Source organism: Erpetoichthys calabaricus, chromosome 4 (genome assembly GCF_900747795.2).
Source record: "Erpetoichthys calabaricus chromosome 4, fErpCal1.3, whole genome shotgun sequence".
NCBI classification, from domain to species: domain Eukaryota; kingdom Metazoa; phylum Chordata; class Cladistia; order Polypteriformes; family Polypteridae; genus Erpetoichthys; species Erpetoichthys calabaricus.
In genome coordinates this window covers 337,433,709-337,461,653 of record NC_041397.2, presented here as the reverse complement: position 1 = coordinate 337,461,653, position 27,945 = coordinate 337,433,709, and the positions used below count along the sequence as shown (strand labels likewise).

General features: G+C 44.5%; 1 protein-coding gene across 1 annotated transcript in view; it reads right to left on the bottom strand.

The window, feature by feature from the left end:
* Positions 1-18,411: 18,411 nt before the first annotated feature.
* LOC114662947 (C-type lectin domain family 4 member G-like) overlaps positions 18,412-27,945 on the bottom strand; it is a 28,981-nt gene continuing 19,447 nt past the window's right edge. The window contains exons 3-5 of the mRNA XM_051926737.1: positions 19,110-19,241; positions 18,867-19,018; positions 18,412-18,459 (exon numbers count right to left, since the gene is read on the bottom strand). Coding sequence (XP_051782697.1) covers positions 18,412-18,459; positions 18,867-19,018; positions 19,110-19,241 — 332 coding nt within the window. The remainder of the gene's footprint in view (positions 18,460-18,866; positions 19,019-19,109; positions 19,242-27,945) is intronic.

Below are 27,945 nucleotides of genomic sequence, written 5' to 3'. Positions count from 1 at the left end.
AGCAATACCCCTGTGAACCGTCTGGCATCTCGTTTTTGGTGACGTTACGCCTTTGAATGTTGACATGAGGTGCTACACCTTACGACTTTGGTGGTGGTTTAATGTTTAGTTTTCTGGAGACGGTAACATCTTCTGTTGACAGAGATTTGGACTTCCTCGGTGGTTTGGCATCAGGGTTTTGTCATAACAAGTCTTTTGGTAGTCGAATTCTGGTTTGTTCACCTTTCGGCCTATGATCAATGGTGCTACAGGTCCTCTGACTCTTCATATCAATGCTCAATACAGTTTCCTGAAAAAGGCACATCTCCCACTGCCTAAGGAGTGGCCACTTTCCCTCTCTTAAACAAGCAGGTGGGCAAAGCTCATGCTGTGATAAAGCAGATTGCCCTGCGTAAAGTGACTGGCATAACACAAGGAAGCATAAAAATCCAAAGAGGTGAAACCAAGAAGGAACCCCAAAAATCTCCCCAACTTGACAGCAGGTAAAAACAAAATACAGGAAACTCTCAATTAACTTAATCCAAACAATGGAGATAAAGGCCAAAGCCAAAAACAAATCACTTGGCACAAAACTCAGCAATATCTAAATCCTATTGTCATAAAAGCTGGAGCACAAATAGAAAAGAGCAATAATAACATAACTCTTTAAACGAGCCAGAATGAAACACCAAGAAGTCCAAACGAGAGAAAGCTACAGGTAAGTCGATAAGAAACGCCTCTAAAGTGAAAAGGGGCTGAAGGCAATGCACCCTAAAGATCTCTGGCAAAGGGGCCCTTAGGTGACTGCACTAGTAATTGGCTCAGCACCTGAGGGAAACTAAAGGATGTGGGCACTCGAGGGTTCAGGGCAGCACCAGGATCCAAACCGCCGCGCCTTTCCAGCTCACCTGACTGAAGGTTAGACGTTTCCTTCACCTGCCCTCTAAAATGCTGCTGGAACTTTGCATGCCTTTTGTCCTTTTGAGGCGCCCAATGCAAGTGCAAAGCAATAAATTTGTTATTTTTCTATTTGTGAACTCACAAGGAAATAGCAAATCAATATTGCAAGTGATTTAATGTCATTGTAAATGTTTTTGTTACAAACATGAGATTTACAGGATTTTACAGTTTTAACTAGGTTGATTTATAGTCCTTAAGAGGGATCAAAGTACACCAGGATGCTCCTTCATTTTTATGTTCTGAACCATATGTTTCCTAAGTTTGCCATAACAATACAACAATGACTATACCAAAAATATAACATTTTGTCTTAAAGGTTATATAAAATAAAGAAATGCATTTATCGTAGTAATAAATAATAAAATAACAGCATCAGCTTTTAAGCACTAAGCTCAGAAGGATATGAGACTCAAACAAACGCAGGTTCACATTGGACCAGGATTCAAATTCAACTCTTACAAGGAGCAGAAACATGCAGTTATAACAAAGTGTGTTGTTTTATTGTGAAAAAGTGTTCACAAAAGGCAGTTTAACCCGTGAGGTTCTTTTTACATTGGTGGACAAGTTAATACTGGAAATGTCTAAATTGTTAACTTCATCGGCCCAGACAGCCTCAAATACCAAGCAAAAATACCAGGGGCTAGAAGTGGCTCGCTCACAAGGCCTCTCCACCAGGATTCACAGACATGTTGATCCACATACTAAATAGTCATGTCAGGTAATTTGAGCAAACGCTAAAATGGAAATCGGGAACAGCAGTAAAAATGAGCAAAAACACATAAAACCCATGAGGCTGTCATGTTTGCAATATGTACATTTGACGAGAGTGTTTTCTTGTTGGCAGTAAAGTGTTTGAGGTTAGAGGGTGAGCGTCTAGTGGGATTGGTGGTTCGGAAATAAACGCCTTTCTGAGACAAACTGCACCTGTACGCTCTCGCATTATATGCAACATTTTGGGGACGAGGATGGCTGAATTTTCACTTCCACCACCTTCTCCCTTTCTTTCCCTGCCAGGAGAGCCTCCAGTGCCTTGGTACCGCTGGCTGGAGTCTTTTGAAACTTACCTCCTGGCTCTTGATTTGCAAAATGTAAGTGATGCGCGCAAAAGACATTTGCTCCTACACTGTCTGGGAACGGAGGGACAGCGCGTGTTTAAGACTTTGGGCAACGCAGCCACATACTCCGCTGCTGTGACTCTCCTGTAGACGCACTTCTCCTGCTCGCAAAGTGCTATCCTCTGCCGAATCCTATGTCGTAAACGGCGACAGCAGGCAGGCGAATCGGTTCACCAATACGTGGCCAACTTAAGGGGTTTAAGGGGTTTAGCCAGTTTATGCACGTTCAGAGACATGCAAGATGAATTTATTAGGGATCAATTGGCTGAGCACACTAACAATCCAAAAGTCCTTGAAAAGCTCTTGCTAGAATCAAATGATTTAAGTCTATCACGGGCAATCCACATTGCATTTCAGATCGAGTCTGCCGCGGAGTTCCCCGTCAAACTCGATACATCTCCTGCTTCCTCAGCAGTGACAGGAGACGCGGCTCAAGCGCTGCAGTGCACAGAAGACTCGGACAACGGCAACGAGAATCCCAGCATGCAGCTTACACGACAGCTTCCTCCAAGACACCAACGTTTTTGCGGAAATTGTGGCTCTAAATCTGTACGAGAGTGCAGAGCTGCCCTGCCAGGGGTCAGATATGGCAGCTCTTCAATAAGCCAATCACTTCACAAAAGTTTGCCGTTCCGCTCCGGCATCGTCAAAGCCTGTGACAATTCATAATGTGACATCTATGCAGACATCTTTTAAAACCTGCACAGTAGAACTAGACCATGTATATCTTCCGCCTTTGCTAGATACTGGGGCGACAGTGTCTCTGTTAAATCTAAAGACTAAGAAGCCGTTTTTCCCAGATCTCCAGCTATCTGCTCCAGTCGCCACTCTCTGTGGCTATGCCAGCTCTAAGAGTGGCATTGTGGGATCAGTTGAGCTGTCAGTACGCTATAGTTCTAAGTGTCTTCCTCAATTCACATTCCATGTCTCCTGCCATGGTACCAACCTCTTAGGCCTGGATCTTTTTAACAGCCTTGGTTTTACCCGTGTTGACACTACTGGATCTGCAATTCTTAATGTCTGCTCCCCTTGGCAACAGAAGTGGCCATCACTTTTTGATGGACTTGGTTGTCTCTCTGCCTTTCATCACCAGCCTTTGCTAGATCCCACTGTGCCTCCTGTCTTCCAGCCACCACGCCGCATCCCACTGGCTTTCCGTGAAGAGGTATCTGCTGAACTGCAACGCCTCCTAGAGGCTGGAATTATAGAACCTATAAATGCTGCCCCATGGATTTCCAATTTGGTTCTTGCAAAAAAAAAGTCAGGGGAACTACGAATCTGTGTCGCTCTAAGGGCAGTAAACAAGGCAGTCATTCCAGACAAATACCCTCTGCCAACATCAGAGGAGCTAACTACACAATTTGATGGATCTCGTTTCTTTACAAAGTTAGATCTCCGTCAAGGATATCTGCAGGTGCCACTCCACGCCAGCAGTCGAGACCTGACTGCATTTGTCACTCACATTGGGGTTTTCCGATATACTAGATTGCCATTTGGACTCAGTTCAGGCCCGAGCTGCTTTCAGAAGATAATGTCAACCATCTTGGCAGGGATTCCAGGGGTCGCCATTTATCTTGATGATATAGTTGTGCATAGTGTCACAACCTCTACCCATGATGAGCGTCTCAAAAGAGTGTTTTCAGCACTGGCCAGGCATAATCTCACTCTTAACGGTGATAAATGTGTGTTTTCTGCACCTTCAATTGAATTTGTGGGTTTCCGACTGTCTGCAGATGGTTTAACCCCACTCCAGTCTAACACGGAGGCAATTCAGAGAATTCCAGAGCCCACATCAGTAGCATAGGTTGCTTCATTTTGGGGTATGACTGCATACTATCTACGTTTTCTGCCACAATACTCCTTCACTACTGCACCCTTACGTCAACTTTTGAAGAAAGATGTTCCCTGGGCATGGACTTCAGCCTGCACAGAGATGTTTCACTTACTAAAGGCTCAGCTTGTTTCACCGCCTCTGCTGGCACACATTGACCTCAATAGTCCCACCTTAGTCACTTGTGATGCATCTGGAGCTGCTCTTGGGGAAATTCACATACTCCAGCAGCAGCATACTGATACAAAAAACAATATTAAATTAAAGAGTAATTAAAATGCAGGTAAAAACAGACAATAACTTTGAATAATGTTAACGTTTACCCCCCTGGGTGGAATTGAAGAGTTGCATAGTTTGGAGGAGGAACTATCTCCTCAGTCTGTCAGTGAGCAGGACGATGACAGCAGTCTGTCGCTGAAGTTGCTCCTCTGTCTGGAGATGATCCTGTTCAGTGGATGCAGTGGATTCTCCATAATTGACAGGAGTCTGCTGAATGCCCTTCGCTCTGCCACAGATGTCAGACTGTCCAGCTCCATGCCAACAATAGAGCCTGCCTTCCTCACCAGTTTGTCCAGGCGTGAGGCATCCTTTTTCTTTATGCTGCCTCCCCAGCACACCACCGCGTAGTAGAGGGCACTCACCACAACCGTCCGATAGAACATCTGCAGCATCTTATTGCAGATGTTGAAGGACGCCAGTCTTCAAAGGAAGTATAACCGGCTCTGTCCTTTCTTGCACAGAGAATCAGTATTGGCAGTCCAGTCCAGTTTATCATCCTGCTGCACTTCCAGGTATTTATAGGTCTGTACCCTCTGCACACAGTCACCTCTGATAATCACAGGGTCCAGGAGGGGCGATTAGCACAAGCGCCTCAGTGTGCTGCGTTTGTAATTTAACAACAGCAGAATGGATGATGTCACCCGCTATCTCCATGTCTGCCCAAGGAGGGATGTATACAATAACAACAATGATGTGTCCAAACTCTCTGGGCAAATAATAGGGACGCAGACTTACAGCCAACAGTTTGATGTCCCTGCAGCAAGTGGAGGTTTTGACGTTTACATGTCCAGAGTTGCACCATCTTGTATTAACATAGAGAGCGAGTCCGCCACCTTTTAGCGTCCCGCAGGTACTTGCGTCTCTGTCCACTCTAACTGTGCCAAACCCGGGTAGCTCCACGTTAGCATCTGGGATAGTGGTAGTTAGCCACGTTTCGCAAAAACACAACAAAGTGCATTCTCTGTAGGTCCTGACATTTTTCACCAGCTCGGCCAGTTCATCGATCTTATTTGATATTGAGTTTACATTTCCCAGGATCACAGAAGGCACCGAAGGCTTAAAATGCCACTTTCTCGCAAGCAGCTTCATTTTTAGCTTAGCGCCGGCTCTGCTGCCACGATACTGCCTTCTTACGTCGTCAGGTAAATAGGGAACCACACCGGTGCGGGCATTTGTTCTCAGCACTTGAAGTTGAGTACCTGAATAGACGAGTCTCGGCATGTAAATATCCATGTCCAAGTAGTAAAAGTGTCCAGGGAACGAATCCACATAAAAGAAAGTGATAGGAGTGATCAATAAAAAAGAGAAAAAATAGATAAAAAGGGTAGAAAAATAAGTCGTATACGGAGCTGCTGGAAAGGCTGCCTCTCTCAGTGGCACCTGAGTCACAGAATCACTGAATGCTATGTAATGTTATGTAACTCGGGCTAGGTTTAAATTTAAATTTAAATTTAAATTTAAATCTATCTCAGGGGCACCCAAATTGAATAGGGAGAGTGTCGAGGGGACACACAGACGTGGGCTGGTCTCTATGGGGGAAACGATGGGGACTTATTATGCTCTCTCGGAGGAGAGCGCTGTCCTTTCCACGGGGGCTAAGGCCCCACAGGAAAGTGGACTTTCCCCGGGCCAGCAGGTGAAGAAAATACAAACCTGGAGTTTTGACCCTGAACGGGCTACTAGAGAACAACTAGACGTTCTCTGGGAAGAGGTGGCCCGCTGATTGCTCCACCTATCAGATAGTGAAGAAAGTGGCATGTTTGCTATTTATAAATGGCCTGCCAGAGCATTTCACCCAGCCGGCCTGGGGAGAATTTTCAAATATAAACGAGCTCATAGAGCTCATTGAAACAACCAGGGCAGACTCACAATCTGAGAGGGCTGAACGGTCCTTAAGTGGACGCCGTAGAGATTACGTCCTCCTTAAACTGCTCTCTCAACATAAACCGGAGTTTGCACCGGAGTCCCTGATCCCGCGGGCACGATCCTCACTCGGGGGCAAGGCGGAATGTGAATGGAGAGAGGGGGTGGGATTGTGTGCACTTTCAAACCCCCTGGCTTTGGCTCATAAGGGAGATATCATTGTAAACGGCCACAAGGTGGAGGCCCTATTTGACTCCGGCAGCAACCTTTCTATGGTTGATTGCCGTTATGTACTACCGCGACAATGGTTAAAAACAAAGACCAGCATTACCTGTGTACACAGAGATGTCTGCGCCTATGAATCCGCCCGGTGTTTCATCTGCCACGGAGGAATACTCAAAAAACTTGTTGTTGCGGTACTTCCGAATCCTCCGTGTGCGGTGATTCTCGGGCGAGACTGGTCTGACAATAAAAGCGGTGCTGTACTGATCTTGCCTTTTGCGTAATTGGGCCTAGTAACAGATGGGAATCCACCGTCTCAAGTTGTCTCCACACCGTGTACACAGCCGGTGGAGAGAGATATGGGCGATCGCGAGGAGGATGGAGAGCTTCCTGGTACGTCGCAGACTTATACGTCATCAGTCCGCTCCTCACCAGAGCGGGAGGTTTCTCCGCCCCTTGAGGTCAGCCCAGACCCTCTCTCAGATTTGAGCTTTCAATTCAGACAAACACCGGCATCCTTTAAAAGGGAACAGTGGAATGACGATTCCCTTAAATTTGCTAAGAATGTAGTAGTCCTCGTCAACGGCCAACGCACTAGTCAGCCCATGCCACAAGGACCCCACTTTGTGTTAGAAAATGACTTATTATATCGGGTCAATGAACACGAGGGGGGGGTGCGGAAGTTGTTGCTGATTCCACGAGCTTTCCGGCGGCAAGTTTGTGAGTTAGCGCACGCCCATCTCCTAGGAGGCCACTTGGGCACCGAAAAAACTCTAGAGCGCATTAAGCTCCATTTTTATTGGCCGGGAATTAACGAGGAGGTTCGCCGCTTTATAAGAACGGCCAGTCCTCTGTCCATGACCTGGAGCCAAGGTGTAGTTGAATGACACAGCAGGTCAATGGTCCACAACACAAAAGAAAACCTACAGCTGAATGGCTGAGGACACCGAGAGTTTCAGAGCCTCGTCAGACTGCTAACTTCTACTAACAGAAGTGCTGAAGTGAAGAGTTTAGGCTCGTAAACTCTGAATGTGTCTGAATGAAAGCAAAGGCTATCACTCCTCAACAGTAACGTGAACGTCTGATCTCAGATTATAAATCACAGAGTGTTTAGTTCTGATTACTGCTGTTAAAGTTGTACCAACCAAGCACTGAAACTCTGGGGACAATGACACCTTCACATCGGTCACTGAGGTGTTGGATTAATAACTTTGTTCATTAAATAATTCAGTGATTTATAAACGGTATTGCGTCTTTCTTCAGGTTTCCTTTTTCTAATATTACATTTTTATAAAGGTCAGAGGCCATGCATTATTTAAAATATACAAAAACAGAAAATACTAGGAAGGGGGTAAATACTTTAAATACTAGGAAGGGGGTACATACTTTATCACATCACTCAAGACAGACACAAGTTAGTGACGTATCTTCATTTTACTAAATGCTGAAAGGACTTGAATGTGTTGCTTGTTAAACAAATCTAAAATTGTTATATATATAAAAATCATATGTTCTTTATCATTTCATCCGTTATCCATAACCACCTTGTGCAGTTCAGGGTCCAGGGGTCTATTCAGTCAGACCAACACTGAGATTACAATAAGATGTCAGCTTTCATTTCCCCCCAGTCCTGTATGTACAGTATGTTGTCACTCACTACCCCTGTCACCTACATGACAACGTGAGGTGACCGTCAGACTAGCAGCTCTGTGATTTACTGATGAAGTGATCCTTACGATTCCTGAAGACAGCGGCTCTGGCAGGTGGCTGGAACTCTTGATAGAAGTTTAAATATGAAGGGGAAACGCAGCGAACTCACAGATCCATAAATAAGGTAATTTACACTGTGTGGTAAACATCATTTTCAAGTCCATCCGTATCACTGGACACTTTTCTATGTCGTCATCGCTGGCTCTGAAACACAAGAGGAGCTGTGAGGCCTTCTCCTGACCTGACTGACCTCATAGGCTCACACACATCACCTGACTTCAGACATTAAACAGATGAAAGGCCACCAGGCTGTGCAGCACAGAGGATTGAAAGTCAGCAGTGTGGCTAATAAACTGAAATTCAATCCTCACTGGACACAGGCAGGCTGGGCCTGACTTAGCCATGGTGGGTGAATTAAACTAAATTATAAAGGACACTCATAATAGAAACCATACTGAATGATGACCCACCCCACCCTGAGTCAGGGTCGTCATTGTTGAAGATCTCAGCTGACAAACTCTTCATTCGTGTATTCTGATTCAAATGACACTTTTAAAGATATATATATAAGGTACTGTATATTAGAACAGAGGTCTATGAACATTAGCAGACACACTTTTGATGGTTTCTTAGATATTCCACTACATTAAATTAGTAATGCTGGGTTCAAAAACCACTTGATCTTTGTAAAATGAATGAATACGTCAAAGCCTTCATTGTGATTTGTGTAACTTGACCATTTTTTTCCGTGTTGATTGACGTGACTTTGAGGCTGACGTCTAGAAATGCTGCCATTACTTCCTGCTTTCTGCCTGATGTCAGAAAAACGACCAAAAGACATCGAGAAGGTTTGGGGCAGCCACCCATTTAATCGATTACAGCTGCAAAAGGTATCGAAAAACAAGAGACATGCTCATTCAACCGAGTCCAAAACAGAACTGATCTCCAGGTAGCAAGACGGCAGCTTTAAAGGCCAGTAGCAGAAGTGATGTCATCCCGACTGGAACCAGAAGTGACATCAGTGGCTGCCCCAGAGCCGGGTGGGATTTCCCTAGAATGGTCTACAAAAGATCGAGAGGGAAAATTAGTGCACTCTGCCACACCCTGGTCTGGCATGGAACTACCTGTATTTAAGCCCTTTAGCTGTCTCCTAAACACACGTGTGTGACACTGAATACACTTCTGCTAATCTGCCGTAGCCATCCTCAGACACACGACTGACTAGTTCACTTTATCAGGCCTCTGATGATTCTGAAGACTTGGCCTTTTCTATTCTACTAAAGCCTTTATTACAGAGTGGCAACTGCTCTTCTGTGTGCGGCCATCAGTGCTGCGGTGTCTCTTGTGACCCTTAACTATGCTGATATGCTGATGACCTAATTTAAGAGCTCATTAGACACTACGGCTCAACATCTGACCTAAACTAATACATACAAATACCATTTAACAATTTAACATTTGCTGACAATTCAGTTTATAAATGAAGACATTTGAACACATCACCTAAAAGAGCCAGTGGTCCCTCAATTATCTAAACCCACTTCATCCTGAACAGGCGCCCAAGGCAGGAACAATCCCTGAACAGGGAGCCAGTCCATCGCAGGCAGAGAGACACACACTCCAGGGCCAATTTAGCATCGCCAATCCACTGAATGTGTGTGTTTGTGGAGCACCAGGAGGAAACCGCGCAGGCATGGAGAGAACATGTGAACTCAAACGCAGGGAGGACCGGGGTACCCTTGTCATCTTACAGCGGTGTGGCAGTGCTACCACTGTGCCACCCAAAAGAAAGAACCAAACCTGCGTAACTACATCTATGAGGAAATGAGAGTGAAGCCTTCTGTTACTAGCAGATGAAACACCATCACTACACGTGACAGACACATGCTGATGACAGCCCACCCTGTGTCTGTTATTGTTCATCTGCTGTCACATTTCATGTGTTGTGTTGGACTCCTCGTCTCTTCTTGGTATTGAACTGTTCTCACTGCTCTATGGGATATGTGAATTGTAAAGAGTGCACATGATAAAAACATGAACTAAAACTTGACAAGTCATCATATTGTACTTACACCATTAATAAGACATGAAGATGAATTTGGGGCAGCGTGATGAAGCTCTGCCCAAGCATATGGTACTCGGCTCATTTCAGACTTTAGCTACCCTGTGCCAGCCTGGCTTTTGGGCAGATTGTGGGCTCTTTCCTGTCTGGATGGTGTGCAGCTCCCTCAGTTGGATAGATAGATAGATACTGCAGGTAGGAGTAGAGTTGTATTGATGAGTGGACTCTTTATGGCCAACAACATCCCACAATCTGCCTATTAAATGTCAGCTATCACACCTGCAGTAATCCACTTTGTGTCCATTCACACTTCTACCTTTGCCACTTTGGCTCATCACTGTATCTGTGGCACCCTGTGGCCTCGTGGCACCTCAGCCGGGTGTTTAAGTTCAGAAATGACATTCTCACTTATTTACAAAATCTGATCTGTGTCTTCTCACCGAAACCTGGCTTAGTAAATGTGACACTGTCCCCCTAGCTGAGGCGTCACCAGATGGCTACTCGTTCCTTCATAAGTCTAGAGATTCAGGTCGAGGAGGAGGCCTTGGAATAATTCATTTTAACAAAATGCAAATCACTTCTAAAAATTTAGGCAACTTTACATCCTTTGAAGCATTCATTTTAAATATTAAAACAGATTCCAACACAATTATACTGCTAGTCTACAGACCACCCGGCCCATATTCATTGTTCATGTCTGAATGTAGCAACCTTTTATCTGATTTGGCTATAAATTATGATCACGTAGTACTGATGGGGGATTTTAATGTACACATTGATGTGGAAACTGACACTTTTAGCAAATGTTTTACTTATTTGTTAAATTCAGTAGGATTTTGTCAGAATGTCAAAGGTCCAACTCATAATCATAACCACACATTAGATTTAATTATAACTTACAAAGTTGAAATTCAAAATTTAATTATTACTCCATTAAATGAAGTTATTTCCGATCACTACTTAATTACATTTGATTTAGTCCTGCCCTTGCCAACACACTCCCAGATTAAAACAAAGACAGTGCGACATCTAGATTGTAATTCTGCTTCAAAATTTATAGATACTTTGAGTAAGTCGAGTGTAATTGTGGAAAACCATTTAGATCAGTTAACATCAAATGTAAACACGAATCCTCCTTTAACCGTCACCTCCCCTCCTTTAACTGTCACCTCCCCTCCTTTAACCGTCACCTTATCGTGGTGGAGGGGTTTGCGTGTCCCAATGATCCTAGGAGCTCTGTTGTCCGGGGCTTTATGCCCCTGGTAGGGCCACCCAAGGCAAACTGGTCCTAGGTGAGGGATGAGACAAAGAGCGGTTAAACAAACCTCCTATGAAGAAAAACCATTTTGGACGGCGTTTTCCCTTGCCCGGACGCGGGTCACCGGGGCCCCACTCTGGAGCCAGGCCTGGAGGTGGGGCTCGATGGCGAGCGCCTGGTGGCCGGGCCTGCACCCATGGGGCTCGGCCGGGCACAGCCCGAAGAGGCAACGTGGGTCCCCCTTCCCATGGGCTCACCACCTATGGGAGGGGCCAAGGAGGTCGGGTGCAGTGTGAGTTGGGTGGTGGCCGAAGGCGGGGACCTTGGCGGTCCGATCCTCGGCTACAGAAACTGGCTCTTGGGACGTGGAATGTCACCTCTCTGAAGGGGAAGGAGCCTGAGCTAGTGCGCGAAGTTGAGAGGTTCCGGCTAGATATAGTCGGGCTCACCTCGACGCACAGCTTGGACTCTGGAACCAATCTCCTTGAGAGGGGCTGGACTCTCTACCACTCTGGAGTTGCCCCCGGTGAGAGGCGCCGAGCAGGTGTGGGTATACTTATTGCCCCCCAACTTGGAGCCTGTACATTGGGGTTTACCCCAGTGGACGAGAGGGTAGCCTCCCTTCGCCTTCGGGTGGGGGGACGGGTCCTAACTGTTGTTTGTGCGTATGCACCGAACAGCAGTTCGGAGTACCCACCCTTTTTGGAGTCCCTGGAGGGGGTGCTAGAGGGCATACCTTCTGGGGACTCCCTCGTTCTGCTGGGAGACTTCAATGCTCACGTGGGCACTGACAGTGAGACCTGGAAGGGCGTGATTGGGAGGAATGGCCCCCCTGATCTGAACCCGAGCGGTGTTTTGTTATTGGACTTCTGTGCTCGTCACGGATTGTCCATAACGAACACCATGTTCAAGCATAGGGGTGTTCATATGTGCACTTGGCACCAGGACACCCTAGGCCTCAGTTCGATGATCGACTTTGTGGTCGTGTCGTCGGACTTGCGGCCACATGTCTTGGACACTCGGGTGAAGAGAGGGGCGGAGCTGTCAACTGATCACCACCTGGTGGTGAGTTGGCTTCGATGGTGGGGGAGGATGCCGGTCAGGCGTGGTAGGCCCAAACGTGTTGTGAGGGTCTGCTGGGAACGTCTGGCAGAGCCCCCTATCAGAAGTAGCTTCAACTCCCACCTCCGGCAGAACTTCGACCACATCCCGAGGGAGGTGGGGGACATTGAGTCCGAATGGGCCATGTTCCGTGCCTCTATTGTTGAGGCAGCTGACCGGAGCTGTGGCCGTAAGGTGGTCGGTGCCTGTCGTGGCGGCAATCCCCGAACCCGCTGGTGGACACCGGCGGTGAAGGATGCCGTCAAGCTGAAGAAGGAGTCCTACAGGACCCTTTTGTCCTGTGGGACCCAGGAGGCAGCTGATAGGTACCGGCAGGCCAAGCGGAATGCGGCTTTGGTGGTTGCTGAGGCAAAAACTCGGGCGTGGGAGGAGTTTGGGGAGGCCATGGAGAATGACTTTCGGACGGCTTCGAGGAGATTCTGGTCCACCATCCGGCGTCTCAGGAAGGGGAAGCAGTGCAGTGTCAACACTGTATATGGTGGGGATGGTGCGCTGCTGACCTCGACTCGGGACGTTGTGGGTCGGTGGGGGGAATACTTCGAAGACCTCCTCAATCCCATTAACATGCCTTCCAATGAGGAAGCAGAGCCTGGGGACTCAGAGGTGGGCTCCCCCATCTCTGGGACTGAGGTCACCGAGGTGGTCAAAAAACTCCTTGGTGGCAGGGCCCCGGGGGTGGATGAGATACGCCCGGAGTTCCTCAAGGCTCTGGATGTTGTAGGACTGTCTTGGCTGACACGCCTCTGCAACATCGCATGGACATCAGGGACAGTGCCTCTGGATTGGCAGACTGGGGTGGTGGTCCCCCTCTTTAAGAAGGGGGATCGGAGGGTGTGTTCCAACTACAGAGGGATCACACTCCTCAGCCTCCCTGGAAAAGTCTATTCAGGGGTCCTGGAGAGGAGGGTCCGTCGGATAGTCGAGCCTCGGATTCAGGAGGAACAGTGTGGTTTTCGTCCTGGTCGCGGAACAGTGAACCAGCTCTATACCCTTAGCAGGGTCCTGGAGGGTGCATGGGAGTTTGCCCAACCCGTCTACATGTGTTTTGTGGACTTAGAAAAGGCATTCGACCGTGTCCCTCGGGGAATCCTGTGGGGGGTACTCCGAGAGTATGGGGTACCGGCCCCCCTGATAAGGGCTGTTCAGTCCCTGTACGATCAGTGCCAGAGCTTGGTCCGCATTGCCGGCAGTAAGTCGAACCCGTTTCCAGTGAGAGTTGGACTCCGCCAGGGCTGCCCTTTGTCACCGATTCTGTTCATAACTTTTATGGACAGAATTTCTAGGCGCAGCCAGGGTGTTGAGGGGGTCCGGTTTGGTGGACTCAGGATTGGGTCACTGCTTTTTGCAGATGATGTTGTCCTGTTTGCTTCATCAGGCCGTGATCTTCAGCTCTCTCTGGATCGGTTCGCAGCCGAGTGTGAAGCGGCGGGGATGAGAATCAGCACCTCCAAATCCGAGACCATGGTCCTCAACCGGAAAAGGGTGGAGTGCCCTCTCAGGGTTGGTAGCGAGATCCTGCCCCAAGTGGAGGAGTTCAAGTATCTCGGGGTCTTGTTCACGAGTGAGGGAAGAATGGAGCGTGAGATCGACAGGCGGATCGGTGCGGCATCCGCAGTAATGCGGGCGTTGCATCGGTCTGTCGTGGTGAAAAAGGAGCTGAGCCGCAAGGCGAAGCTCTCAATTTACCAGTCGATCTATGTTCCTACCCTCACCTATGGTCATGAGCTATGGGTAGTGACCGAAAGAACGAGATCGCGAATACAAGCGGCTGAAATGAGTTTCCTCCGCAGGGTGTCTGGGCTTTCCCTTAAAGATAGGGTGAGAAGCTCAGTCATCCGGGAGGGGCTCAGAGTAGAGCCGCTGCTCCTCCGCATCGAGAGGAGTCAGATGAGGTGGCTCGGGCATCTGATCAGGATGCCTCCTGGACGCCTCCCTGGTGAGGTGTTCCAGGCACGTCCAACCGGGAGGAGGCCCCGGGGAAGACCCAGGACACGCTGGAGGGACTATGTCTCTCGACTGGCCTGGGAACGCCTTGGGATTCTCCCGGAAGAGCTAGAAGAAGTGGCCAGGGAGAGGGAAGTCTGGGCATCTCTGCTCAAGCTGCTGCCCCCGCGACCCGACCTCGGATAAGCGGGAGACAATGGATGGATGGATGGATGGATGTAAACACTAAAACAATTTAGATGAGCTAACATCACATTATAATGTGACCTTGAGAGATGCTCTGGACACAGTGGCTCCCCTTAAAACAAAAGTGATCAAAACACATAGAAACTCTCCCTGGTTTAATGAAAGCACTCGAGCTCTTAAATTAGAGTGTCGAAAACTGGGGCACAGATGGAGAACAACAAAGGTACATGTCTATAATATTGCATGGACAGAGAGTGTTAATAAATATAAAAAAGCCCTCTTCAAAGCTCGGTCAGAATACTATTCTACATTAATAGATAGCAATAATAAAAATCCTCGTGTACTGTTTAGAACAGTGGCTAAATTAACAAATGGAAATTCAGATCAACAGTGCAAAATACCAACAGACATTAGCAGTACAGACTTTATGAACTTCTTCAATGAGAAAATTAAAAATATAAGATCCCAGATCTCAGCATCACAGTACAAACCAAATACTAGCTTAGCAGACCCTGTCTCACATTGCACTCAGCACTTTAGTAATTTTAATCCTGTAACTGAGCAGGAAGTCTTAAGTTTAATTTCTAAAATGAAGCCCACTACTTGTTCACTAGATCCAGTGCCAACAAAACTAGTAAAAAGTGCAATGGATGTTCTTGCAGCGCCTATCCTAAACATTATCAATAGTTCATTATTGCATGGCACAGTACCAGATACACTAAAAGTGTCAGTCATTAAACCATTACTTAAAAAGTCAGACCTTGATCCACACATACTAAATAATTATAGGCCTATTTCAAATTTACCGTTTCTCTCTAAAATACTAGAAAAAGTAGTCGCCAGTCAGCTTCAGACACACCTTACGCATTACAATTTATTTGAGAAATTCCAGTCTGGTTTTCGCACTGGTCATAGTACAGAAACGGCACTAACGCGGGTTGTAAATGACATTCTGATATCCTCTGATCAAGGAAACTCCACTGTAATGATGTTGTTGGACTTAAGTGCAGCATTTGACACCATCGACCATTCTATTTTACTGCACAGGCTAGAAAATGATGTTGGGCTTACAGGCACCGTGCTCGCTTGGTTTAGTTCTTACTTATCAAATCGATTCCAATATGTACAGAAATGTGCTGACAGTACTCCATCATTATACACAGAAGTTCAATATGGTGTCCCTCAGGGCTCAGTACTGGGACCTTTACTGTTTTCACTTTACATGCTTCCACTGGGATCTCTCATTAGGAAACATAATGTTAATTTTCACTCATATGCCGATGACACCCAGTTATACCTTTCATTTAAATCAAATGAAGTTTCCCCAATATTGTCTTTAATTAGTTGTGTTAGTGAATTAAAGAAGTGGATGAATGAGAACTACTTGTCTTTAAATACAGATAAAACAGAGATGTTAATTGTTGGAGGGAATGATGCTGATCACAACAATTTTTTGTCATCATTTAACTCAGTTGGAATCCCAGTCAATTTTACTGAATCAGCCCGCAATCTAGGAGTTACCTTTGACTCTAGCATGTCATTTAAAGCGCATATTACAAAGTTGTCCAAAACATGTTTCTTCCATCTTAAAAATGTTAGGAAATTAAGGCGCTTTTTAAATAAACAGGATTCTGAGAAACTAATTCATGCATTTATCTCTAGTAGGATTGACTACTGCAATGCGGTGTTCACTGGATGTTCAAACTATTCTTTATACAGCCTCCAGTTAATCCAAAATGCGGCTGCAAGAATTATTACAAGAACAAGAAAATACGAACACATAACTCCAGTTCTTAAATCCTTACACTGGCTCCCGGTTAAGTTTAGGGCAGATTTCAAAATCCTTCTTTTAACATATAAAGCATTAAATGGCCAAGGTCCGGCTTACTTGTCTGAACTTATCATGACTTACAAACCTGAGCGCACATTAAGATCTCAAGATTCTGATCTGCTTATAGTTCCAAGGATTAATAAAATAACAGTGGGAGGTTGAGCTTTTAGTTACAGGACCCCTAAACTGTGGAATGGTCTGCCTGCTACTATAAGAGATGCCCCTTGGGTCTCAGTTTTTAAATCCCAGCTGAAGACTCACTACTTCAGTTTAGCACACCCTGACTAGAGCTGCTGATTAACTGTACAGACTGCATCTCTGTTGTTAGTCATTAAACATAAGTAACATGATAGTTAGAATTGGATACTAACCCTCACCTGTTTTTCTTCTCTGTACTCAAATGTGGCACTTGGTGCCATGGCCCACCTGCCAAGTTGTTTTGCCTGCCTAAGGAAAAGTCATCCTAGATGGATGATCGCAGGAATCGTGGGAAAGAGGGGTCCTTTCGATCGGATTGGCTGGCCCAGCACTGTTTCAGCCGTGGAATGGCCAAATGGGGGAGGCAGCTTGAAGGATGAGGTCTCCAGGACTCTACACAAATCCAAATCTTATTATGGGATATATCATCTACTGTTAAATTCTGCTCTGTACTTCTAAAATTTATATTTTTTATTTCTTACTATATTGAGGAATTGTTCTGTTCTGTTCTGTGTACTGCATTGTATTGTATTGACCCCGGAAAGGGGTCTCTCTTTGAACTGCCTTTCCAAAGGTTTCTTCCATTTTTTCCCTACAAGGTTTTTTTTTGGGAGTTTTTCCTTGTCTTCTTAGAGAGTCAAGGCTGGGGGGCTGTCAAGAGGCAGGGCCTGTTAAAGCCCATTGAGGAACTTCCTGTGTGATTTTGGGCTATACAAAAATAAACTGTATTGTATTGTATTGTACTTGTAGTTTGGTTTACTGCACTGCAGAGCATTTGTCATTTGTAACATATTTCATTATTGTCTTCAGAGCTCTGAGAAACGACATTCATGACTACATGTATAAGGCCAGCAGTACTGGCAGGATTAGGGAAAGGAGTCGGTAAACGTGAAGTCAGCAGTCACTGGCCATATTTATGTGATATTTATATAAAAATGGTGTGTCATTCAATAATGTCAGAAAGGCACAAATTATTGTGATGTCTGTTCATCTGTTTTATGTTACCAAATAAGACGGCAGACAGTGTGTTTGTCTCCTCTAATGACAGTAAAGTGTCATCTGTAGGTAACCCCCTTTCTGCTCCTGCCTAATACGGTTTTGGAGCTCATTCAGTCAAAGTGAGACGTCTCAACTGAAAGGAGTCTTCTTACCTCTTGGATTTCACAGGTCCGCCGTCCATCCTGATAGATTTGTTTTCTATACTGATGTCATATCCGCCAATCCAGTAATTAATCTGTTTAGCTTTTCTTATTAAAAAGTCCTGATAGTAAAACATGAAATGAAGAAGTTGATGTACAGCTGAACTTGCATGTGTCTTTATTGTATTGAATTGTCTTCTCTTAGTCACAATCAATAAAACACATTTTACGTCCTTTTTTCTTTAATATATACTGGCCTGAGTCTCCACTTATGAATACAACAAACAGACAAAACTCTCAGTGCGTCACCTGCTTTATAATAAATTGAACTATTGTGTCACTTCTTGTGTCACATACGCAGATGGCAGTGATGTCCAACACTAATAATGTGTCAGTGTGCTAACAGATATACTGGATACTAAATATGACATCCCTGGGGGAAATCTCACAAAAACCCCAGCGCCTCAATGGAAATCAACCAATGATAGAATTTACAGACATTTGTACTGATTTGGGTCTTAACAGAGGCCTATCACCTCAGAAGGGCAGTTCAGTGGCATTCTGGGTTTTATCTGGAGTGATGCAATGGTCACTTGGTGATAGTCATGAAAAAATGATGAGCAAAACTTAAATTGCTTTATATACTAATTGACTAACTCATCACCTGTGACCCTTTTGTCCATTACGTATCTCCCAGATATCCAACCAAAAACTAGCAATGCATGTAAACGTAATGTAGAAATGGCAACTCTAGGAGCTCCTGCAGCCAAGAAAAAGAAACAGCAATCTAGGATTCACAGCATGTCTGATGACGTCAGTTATAGAAAATGAAGAAAGACGTAAAGAGTCCTCTGACAGAAACTTTACTTTCTCACACAGTCAGCACTAAACAAAGGGTCACTGAGACTTTGATTAAAATGGCAGTCGCTCTGAGCCTTTGAAATGCGTTGACAGACTCTCCAGATCCATTGGAGGAATCTGCTAAAGAAAGACATTCCTGCTGTAATAACATACTGAGCTGACTCAACTTCACCTTAGGTCTTCTGGGATTGTTCTTGAAATGCACTTTCAAAGAGTTTTGTTTTTAATGCTCTTGTCCTGACAGTTTAACTTACAGTATACAGTTTGAAGACAGTCATATTAAATTCATCTGCGTAAATGACATACCTGCTCCTCCAAGCTTTGTATATTCACTAGTCGTGCACCACTTGTCTTGCACCTATCACGGCTCCCATTCCAAATCATTTTTTCAATGGAGAAGAAGTAACACTTGGAACTGAAGGCGATCCAGCCCACTTTACATAGAGAGCAAGTCTTATCTGTGGAAAACGAAACAAAAGAGCAAATGAAAAATGAGGATTAGATGAGCAAGGAACCCACAGTCTACTAACCCTGCAGCAAAGCACTCACTGGGAAACGTGTTTGTAGCATCACAGTAGTATTCCTTCAGATCACTGAACACTTTGGACACTTCATTCAGAGTTGCAATCGCATTTCTTAACTCCTCCAGCTCTTGCTCATTGTGATTTAATTTTATGAAATCTGAGTAAAACAAATCATATCGTACAATCAGTATCAGTAATATAAAATAATATATCTTTTACACTTGAGTGAAGAGTGCTCTCAGTTTTGCAGTGATAAAGAATCCCCTGCCATATTTTCTGCTCATTTTACTCCATCACAGTTTGTAATAACAGATGAAGATTGTGCCTGACTAGTTTTCAGTTTGTAACAGCAGTTCTGTTTTTCAGTTTTTATTTTAATCAACGTCAAGTGGGTATGAACAAGCTGAGATAGACTTTAATCTTTATTTGCTATTTGTGTCAAGTCTCAACATCCGGGGCCTTCACTTGTCCTCAAACAGTCCACATGACCCCCTAGTGGCACAGTGGCAAGTGAAAGACAACAACTGGTTTTGAAAGTCAAACTGCAAAAACAAAATAATAAAGTGTGTCACGCATGTGTGTCCTTGGGTCAACTTCTGGTCTCATCTCAGGTAAGCCTATCGTTTTCATTTTTTTATTTCAAGTAAACAGGGTGGCCCGGTTGGCACCCCAATATTTAGTCTGAGGACTGTCCTTCCCTAGTCTGACCACAAGTGGCATACGATGGCAGAAATTGGCCAACCTGGCAGAATCAGTCCAACAACCGGCAGACCAGTTAAACCAGTTACAAATTCACCACAGGCAGACCTGGCAGAAGCCAAAGCTTGAGTTCAGGCACCAGAAGCCCAACTCCTTGGATGAGGACAGGGACTGGCCTAATTGACGTCCATAGGCGCCCACGGGATGACGTTGAGTTGTACCTGCTGATTTCTGAGTGCACTGCTGCCCGACAATGGGCACATCTACTCAATCCCTTCCTAACAGGGGAAGTGCAACAAACGTATTATGATTTGGAGGAAGAAGATGGGCATGACAGCGCAAGGTTAACAAATCCTACAGTTTTAGCCATTGGTTTCACCATGATAGGCTCTAGAGTGCAGTCTTTCAACAGGATCAGCGCTCCATAAGGCAGTGCACTTATCACCTCAAGAAGATGCCACCTTTTGGGAGTGCCTCGCATTTACAGGTCAAGGACTCCAAGGGGCATGGCCAGTTACTCTCAGTGGGCATCCTCTCTGACCTCTGGGTGATAAGAGAGATACAAGTGTTAGCAATGGCACCCCCTGGTGTCCCAGAGTGTTAGTGCTTACCTCAGATGAGCCCAGAAGGTGACCCTTGTGAAATAATAAAAATTTGAATCAATATATTAAATAGTTGAACAAAGAATCTTGGGCTGAGGGCCTTTTCACCTAGTCAAAGGGAGGGGAAGAAGATCTCGTGACTACACCTTATTGCAACAGATATTTTTGTACTTAGATATCTATGTGCGTTTGGGTGGATGGAAAATATGTTATGCAAACCAGCTGATTGCTAAGAAAATGATGGAAAATAAGTTATGCAAACCAGCTGACTGCTAAGAAAATGTAAGTGTAAGAGTTCTTTGTGTTAACCATATGAATGCATTAAGATTGTTAAGGAATGTGATGTGGGAAAATTAGGGTTATTAAGCATTAAAGCCTAGGTGTAGAAAGTAGATAAAACAAGAACAGCATATCTCAAAAATAAAGGGAAGTAGGCCTAACCACAAAAGATTACCAGTAACTGTGAATTAGGCCTAACCACAAAGATTACTAGTAATTGTATTTCAGGTGAACTTTATATGCAAAAAAGTAATCTTTAAAATGCACGCTTCAAGGGAGAAGTCTTATCGCTCAATAATAATCAGAAATGCTTGCGTAAACGTTAAGCTAGAAGTGATGATTTTATCTAAGTCATGTGTCTGTTACTCAGAAGTTGGCATGATGCGTACGTGATTAAAAGAATATAAAAAACCTGCTGTGAAAATTGTTAAGGCACGCTGTGACGTGATACTGTTAGTGACTAGCTGACAGGCTCTGCATAGCCGCTCCACCACACTACGACACACCGAGCTAACCAGACTGTTTTAGTTTTTTTATTAATTTGCACCACCGTGGTCCTCACCTTGTGACAATCTGGGTAACTTTTATGTTCAGGTTGTCACTCCGATGCTGAGAGTTGCTAAGACGTTGTTAGCGCACACCGCTAGCTGATTATATAAGTGCATCCAGCAGCTCTTACTCACTGGAGAGAAGCCGTCAGTCTTGAATGAGCTCAGGGCACACCAAGGCTACAGGGCCTATGTAATATGAAGGGGGAAATGAAGAAGAACGACTGACACCTTATGTTCCTTTAATTATTATGGAAATTATTGAGTCAAGAGTAGAGAAGATGAAGTATGAGGAGTCTTACTGAGAAGATAAAGGACTTTAAAGTTATTGAGTGAAGTCTACATTATGACAAGCCTGGGGTCCTACAATGTACTACGACGACTATTTCTAGTTTTGTGTGAGAGGAAGATAAGAGCAGAAAGCTCCACATGAAGCAAAATCAACACTGGAGTCTTTTGGGGGTCTGTCCTTGGACCCTCATTACTTTATCTGATTGATTCTGTTATAAAAATGGAGGGACAGCAACACTGAGAAGGCAGAGAAAAAAAAAGACCTGGACAACCTTCAGAACTGGGAGAACACTTGGAACATGCAGTTTAATGTAAAAAAGTGCAAAGTGCTACACGTGAACCACAGGAACATCAGGTATGAATACAAGATGGGAGACAGTGAGCTACAGGAAGAGACCTCTGAATAGGATTTAGGGGTTTATGCTGACAACATTTTCAGCGACTAACCAATGTGCAGCAGCAATTATAACGACAAATAACCGTTAATGTCAATGGACAGTATGCTCAAACTTTATAATACACTAGTAAGACTTCATCTGGAGTACTGTGTGCAGTTCTGGTCACCACAGTACAAGAAAGACATAGCAGCACTTGAAGCTGTGCAGAGGAGAGCAGCCAGGTGCATCATGCGACTGAAGGACATGTCCTACTGTGACAGACTCAGAATTAAACCTGTTTAGTATCGAGCAGAGGACATCATGTGGGGACCTCATCTGGGTGTTTAAAATCCTCAAAGTCATAATAAAGTAGAGCCAGCAGAATTCTCTCAGCTTAATGGTGGATCACCAACTCGAGGATATCAAGGGAAATTAAGAGGAAGTGCCTTTAAAAATGAAGACAGGAAGTTCTTCATACACAAAGAGTTGTGGGACTCTGAACCAAACAGTGAGACATGAAATTGGAGAAGAAACCTCAACAACCGTAAAGAAGAATCAGGATGAGATGTTAGGACAGCTTAGTTATTAGCTAAACACACGGGCCTGATGGACTGAAGGGTCTCCTCTCGTTTGTCACATTTCTTATGTTTCTGTTCCTGAAGTTTCTCTTTATTGTTTTCATCTTTGACATTAGTGACGTCTACTGAGATGACAGTTGAGTATTTTGTGTAACGCTTATTGTTGTTATTGTTTCTTCTAAACAGTAAATGATAATTTAGTGCACATTACATGATAAATACATAAAACGAGGCAACAAATGCACTCGTCTCCTAAACTCCACAGGTCTGTAAAAGTAAAACATAACTTAGGCTGGAGGAGGCGGTGATGCTGACACTGGACAACAGCAGTTTAAAGAGAGGGAATGGAGTCAGGAGATGACACAGACAGATAACCGCGAGACAAATATGTAATTAAGCAAAGGGGGTGTCGTTAATTGGTTTTATTTTTATATTTAAAATTTTTCTTGAACTTCAGTAAAAATGTTAATTTTCCCTTTTAGACAAATAAAGTATAACCTATTATTATAAAAGCACTCTCACGTTAACTAATGTTAAATATACTGAGATTTCTTATACAAGGTGATGAGGCCACAGTGTAACGCAGGACCACAGCTTAGCGTCATACAAGTAAACCCAGTATATCTCATATGAGAGTACTTTCAGATATTAAATTGTGATTATCTCACAGACGTAATACAGCATTGTAGCAGCTAACTCATCACCTGAAGATGGGAGGGGCTGGATGTCTGATTGACAAGTGACCTGTCACTATCAGGAGGGTCTGCACTTCATCTATCAAGCCTGGGAAGATTCAAGAAGGCAGAGGACCAAACAAACTGCACTCCCATGAAGAAGAGGATAATTCCTTTCTGGTTGATTGCTGGGAGAGAGCACATCAGTAGGAATGTCAGGGGAGAACATTTTTTGTACATTGGGTGTTTTCTTTTTTTGCTCTTAGGCAAAGAAACCTGTAAATATTTTATTTAAAAGTCAGTAGATGAAGAGGTAATATGCACCCATTGTTGGGACTGGGGTGATAAACTGAAATGCAAATTTCCTGGCTAATTCCTGTTATTGATTATTGTGATGGATGTCTACTGGCCATAGATAATTGCTGTCTTGTTTAAACATACAAATAATTCAATATTGTGATAACAGGACTGCCTCCTTCCTCAGAACATGTTTGTATCTACTTGGCTTGAAAATGAACACGTCTGGGGACATTGGGTTCTAATCAGCAGTTCTAATCAGGTATTCCTTGATAGCTGGCAGCAATACTTTTGTTTAACCTGCATTGACATTATTTGTCCAGCTCAGGAAATGGATATGTGCCATTGTTTAACACATCATCATGGTGATCTAGGCAGGGACTGAAGATTTATACTTCTGAGCAGTAGAAGGCATGCCGTGAGGGATGGTCCACTGAGAACACTGCCAAGACCACTCACACAGAGCACAGGGGCTTGCAGGCAGATAAGTGAACGTGGCTGGCAAGACCAGGGAGGAAGAGAGTGTTCCACCAGAGAGACACCAGTTGTGGGCCCAGCGAGAGAGAGAAGACTCATGAAAGGGCCGAGTAAAGCTGGCGGACGTGAAGTGAGGTGGGCGGAGGTCAACACAGGGAGCCCAGAGTGGAACAAAAGAGAACACTCACTCCACGAGGAAGAGACACTGACAGGAATATGACAATTTGGCAAAACTTCTGTTGGGAAACAAGCATCCGGTGATCAGAGTGCATCCGTGTACAGTTGGACAATTCATTGTTGGGGTAACACGGCACACAAATTGGACTCTGCACCACTACAGGTTGAATCCTCCATTTTATGTTTTTAACGTTTTAACGGACTTTTAGAGTGTGGACTCTGTGTTTTTCTTTTAAAAAAAGGTTTTCATTTCTGATATTGTTAGATTCTTATGTTCTTTGGTGTACTTTATATTGTCTTGTGTAATACACGTTACTGTTGTTTTCCTGAAATTGATGCCATGTCTTTCATCGTGTGCTTACTCACCGCCCAATTTAAAGAAACCCGTATGCTACTGTCTGTAAATCTCAAGACTTCCCAGTGTCTTAATAAAAACTGAGCGATGTAGTCGGATATTTAAACAGTGTCTAAGGTTAGATTACCTGTGAGTGTGACCTGACACCTGTCATAGGAAGGACCATCAGCAATCCTGGCTGTGCTACACGATGGGGATGGCACAAGAGTAGCACCTGGTAAGAGTAGCACAGTGCAATTAGAAAGGTTAGGCTTCCTGAGATTTGTCATTATTACTTGAACACAGCTGTTATGGGGGGGCTTAATTGCTGTTTATTAGGTGTGTTAGCCTCTACATCTTAGTATTTATAACAGCATCTTTAACATGACAGTGGTTTGAAATATTAGCTGGTCATACGCACTTGTTGTATAACTAGCTTATGAAGGGTTATGCTTTAATAAAAATGTGGAAATAGTAAAATATCTTTAGTCATTGAAGTCATTCCCCCAAGTTAATTTATGATATTAGGTGTCATGCAGAGGATCACCTTGTAGCAGTGCTGTTAAATAAGAACTGCATCTCCCAGTAGTCCTTGTTGGGGCTGCTGGGGTCAAAGGTGGTCAAAGGAGGTTTAAAGGAGGGCAGAGGGCAAATGGGAAAAAAAGTTTGTTTTGTTTGGTGCGTTGTGTGTTGCGTTGATCTGTCGTGCTGCCTGCTGTTATTGGAACTTTAATTAATCATTGTGTCCTGGACTGTATTCGTTTGTTGGGGTCTGGATCATCTGTCTACCTGTCCACTGAGGACTGTGTTGGATTCATTGTTTTTCCGGAAGAGTGGAGCACTCCTGAATCATCCATTCGATTTCATCCTTTCAGTAACTACCGGTAGGACTGTGTTTTCTTTCACCCTTTCAACATACAGATCATTGGACTTAACTTCTTCACCTCTCATTTTCATCCGGTTTGGTTTTCATGGACTTTGTGTTGTAACAGTAGGGGGTGCTATTGCTCCCTTAAACCCTCAGGTACCACGCCAAACACCAGGTAAAAGTCCAAGACTTTTTATTTTTATAATAATAATAATAATGTGCACCAAGCACCCTCCACTCCACACTATTCATATAATCAATAAACAATCAATAATCAACAATAATCACAATCCTCCACTGCCAGACGCGTTGCCACCCTTCCTCTCAGCTCACTCATCTGGGGTTTCCCACAATCCTTTATACTCCCTGACCCGGAAGTGGTTCCAACCCTACAGTCCATGATTCCTCATCACTTCCGGGTCAGATTAAAAGTCCTTTTATTCAACCCGGAAGCACATCGTTCCTTCTGGTCATGTGATCAGGACGTACTTCCGGGTTATAGGGCATGTATAAGTCCTTGAGCCTCCCTGCAGCGTTCTCTGGTGCACCCCATGGTGTCCAGCAGGGTCGGGAATAAAAACTCCATTGTCCATGATTCCCTGCTGGTCTTCGGGGCACTCCCATGCTACAAGGAGGGCTCCATCTAGCGGCCTGGGGGTATTGGCCGGGATGAACAGCTGGCCATCTCCCACAGTGTATATATGTTAAATGTAATATCGCCGAAAGGGTCAGTGGTTTTATTGTTTGTCATTCAGTTAATTTTGAGTCATTATATTCTTAATTGTTTGCCTTTCCCAGTGTGCTTTATTGGTCTCTGTTGTGAGTGTGTGTGGGTCGATCCAAGGCTGGGGACGTTCCTGGGATTTCCTTTATTAAAATAAATAAATCACCGTAACCTTTGACAGTGTGAATCTTAGCAGCCCCTGACCGCTACAACCTTCCAGGTTTATCAGAGGTAAGCGATGCCACCACAGGGCAAGAGGGGGCACAGTCACTAATAGTATTGTCTGTTTGTCACCCACTGCAATGAGAAGATGCCCCCTGAGGGTAATTGATGTGCCCCTAATGGCCAGAGGACTATAAAAGAGTGGACACCCCAGAGAATGGTGTCTCATAGCAGATCTGAACAATGAGCAGCACGGAGCTCCCAAAGACGACCCACACTACCGAGCTGATGTTCATTATAGAAGTCAAGAAAACTCCTCTGTCTTTTTTTTGCATTATTTGTATATGTCACCGAATGTTCATCTTGTTTAGGATTATTTACATTTGGATTAAAAGGGGTAACCTAACTGGCACCCCAACACTTCCTCGCTATTTCAAATGCCCTTCCAATCATCCATATATAGTGAAGTGCAGCTAAACTTATTTAGTTATACTTTACTTATATCTGCCTTTACATGAACACACACTTTTATCCACGACATCAGTGTTTTAGTCCTGTGGATCCCCTGAACAGCACATTTTCATAATGTCTCTGCCAGCGCACTCTGCTTTGCACCTCCAGCCTCAGACCCATAATGACATCACAGGGTCCTCTGACGAGAGCAGCCAGAGAGAGACCTGCCACTGGAGGTCTGCAGCAAGAACTTTCTGCTTGAAACCCCAAGGTTATTGTCAGGAACTGTGCGGAGCTTCAAGCCTTCCTTTAATTGGCAAGGAATGGACTGGGAGCCAACCAACCAACCTACAGCCAGTCCCACCTTTTAGATGTCATTTATGTTTGGCATCAGGACGGTAAATCAGTAGACCATAAAGGCAAACGAAAACAAAAAGATCAAGATATGAAATATTAAAAATAAAGAGTAACTAAGTAACAAGGTCTTGTCATCTTTGATAAACACAAAAGTGTGATGGCAGCTTAAATGTCATTGTGGCGATTGTGTCACAGACTGTGACTTTCAGTGTGCACTGCTCATCCAACAGAATGATGCGTTTAGGCAACAAAACCACAACATTCTGGAACCCGTTGAGAAACAACATGGCATCACGGCCAAATGAAATCAGCACATTAAACTATCATAACAAGCCACAGAACAAAAATGTGAAACATTTCAAACAAGCAGACATCACAATGTTCCTCCAGACGCAGTGGTCACTTGATGGGTGGGCAGGGAGAAGAAACGAAGAAGCTCAAAGGAGACCTGTGTTTTAAGTAGGTCATTCAGATTTGTATTCCCCTTCAGCTTTACATAAGGTCACAATTGCTATTGTCACGCATGCTTGTCATAGGCTCACCATCCAAGTTTTTCCCATGTATGTGGTACCACCCTGGGCCAGGAGGGAGTGCTGTGGCTAACTGTCTTGTCTTTTTATACCACCAAAGTACACAGGAATGCCCACTGGGGCCAACTGACTCCGGCTCTTCCAGTCCCTGGGCTATAAGAACTTGACATCCCAGAAGGACGTGTCACGTCTATCCAGAGTGACCAGAGTTAAGGAGCTCCATGACTGTCAGATGGCAGACAAGAAAGCTGATTAATGCCAGTCACTTTATTACTGTGACAATAGTTTTGTTTCCTTTTACGCCATCGAGCGTTTGTTTCTGATTAGACTTGGAAGTAAACAGGGATGGCCGGGTTGGCACCCCAAAAATTCATCTTCATTTGAGCCTGTAATTCCTTCAGATGACCCCACTATGCACACTGAATGACAGGCAC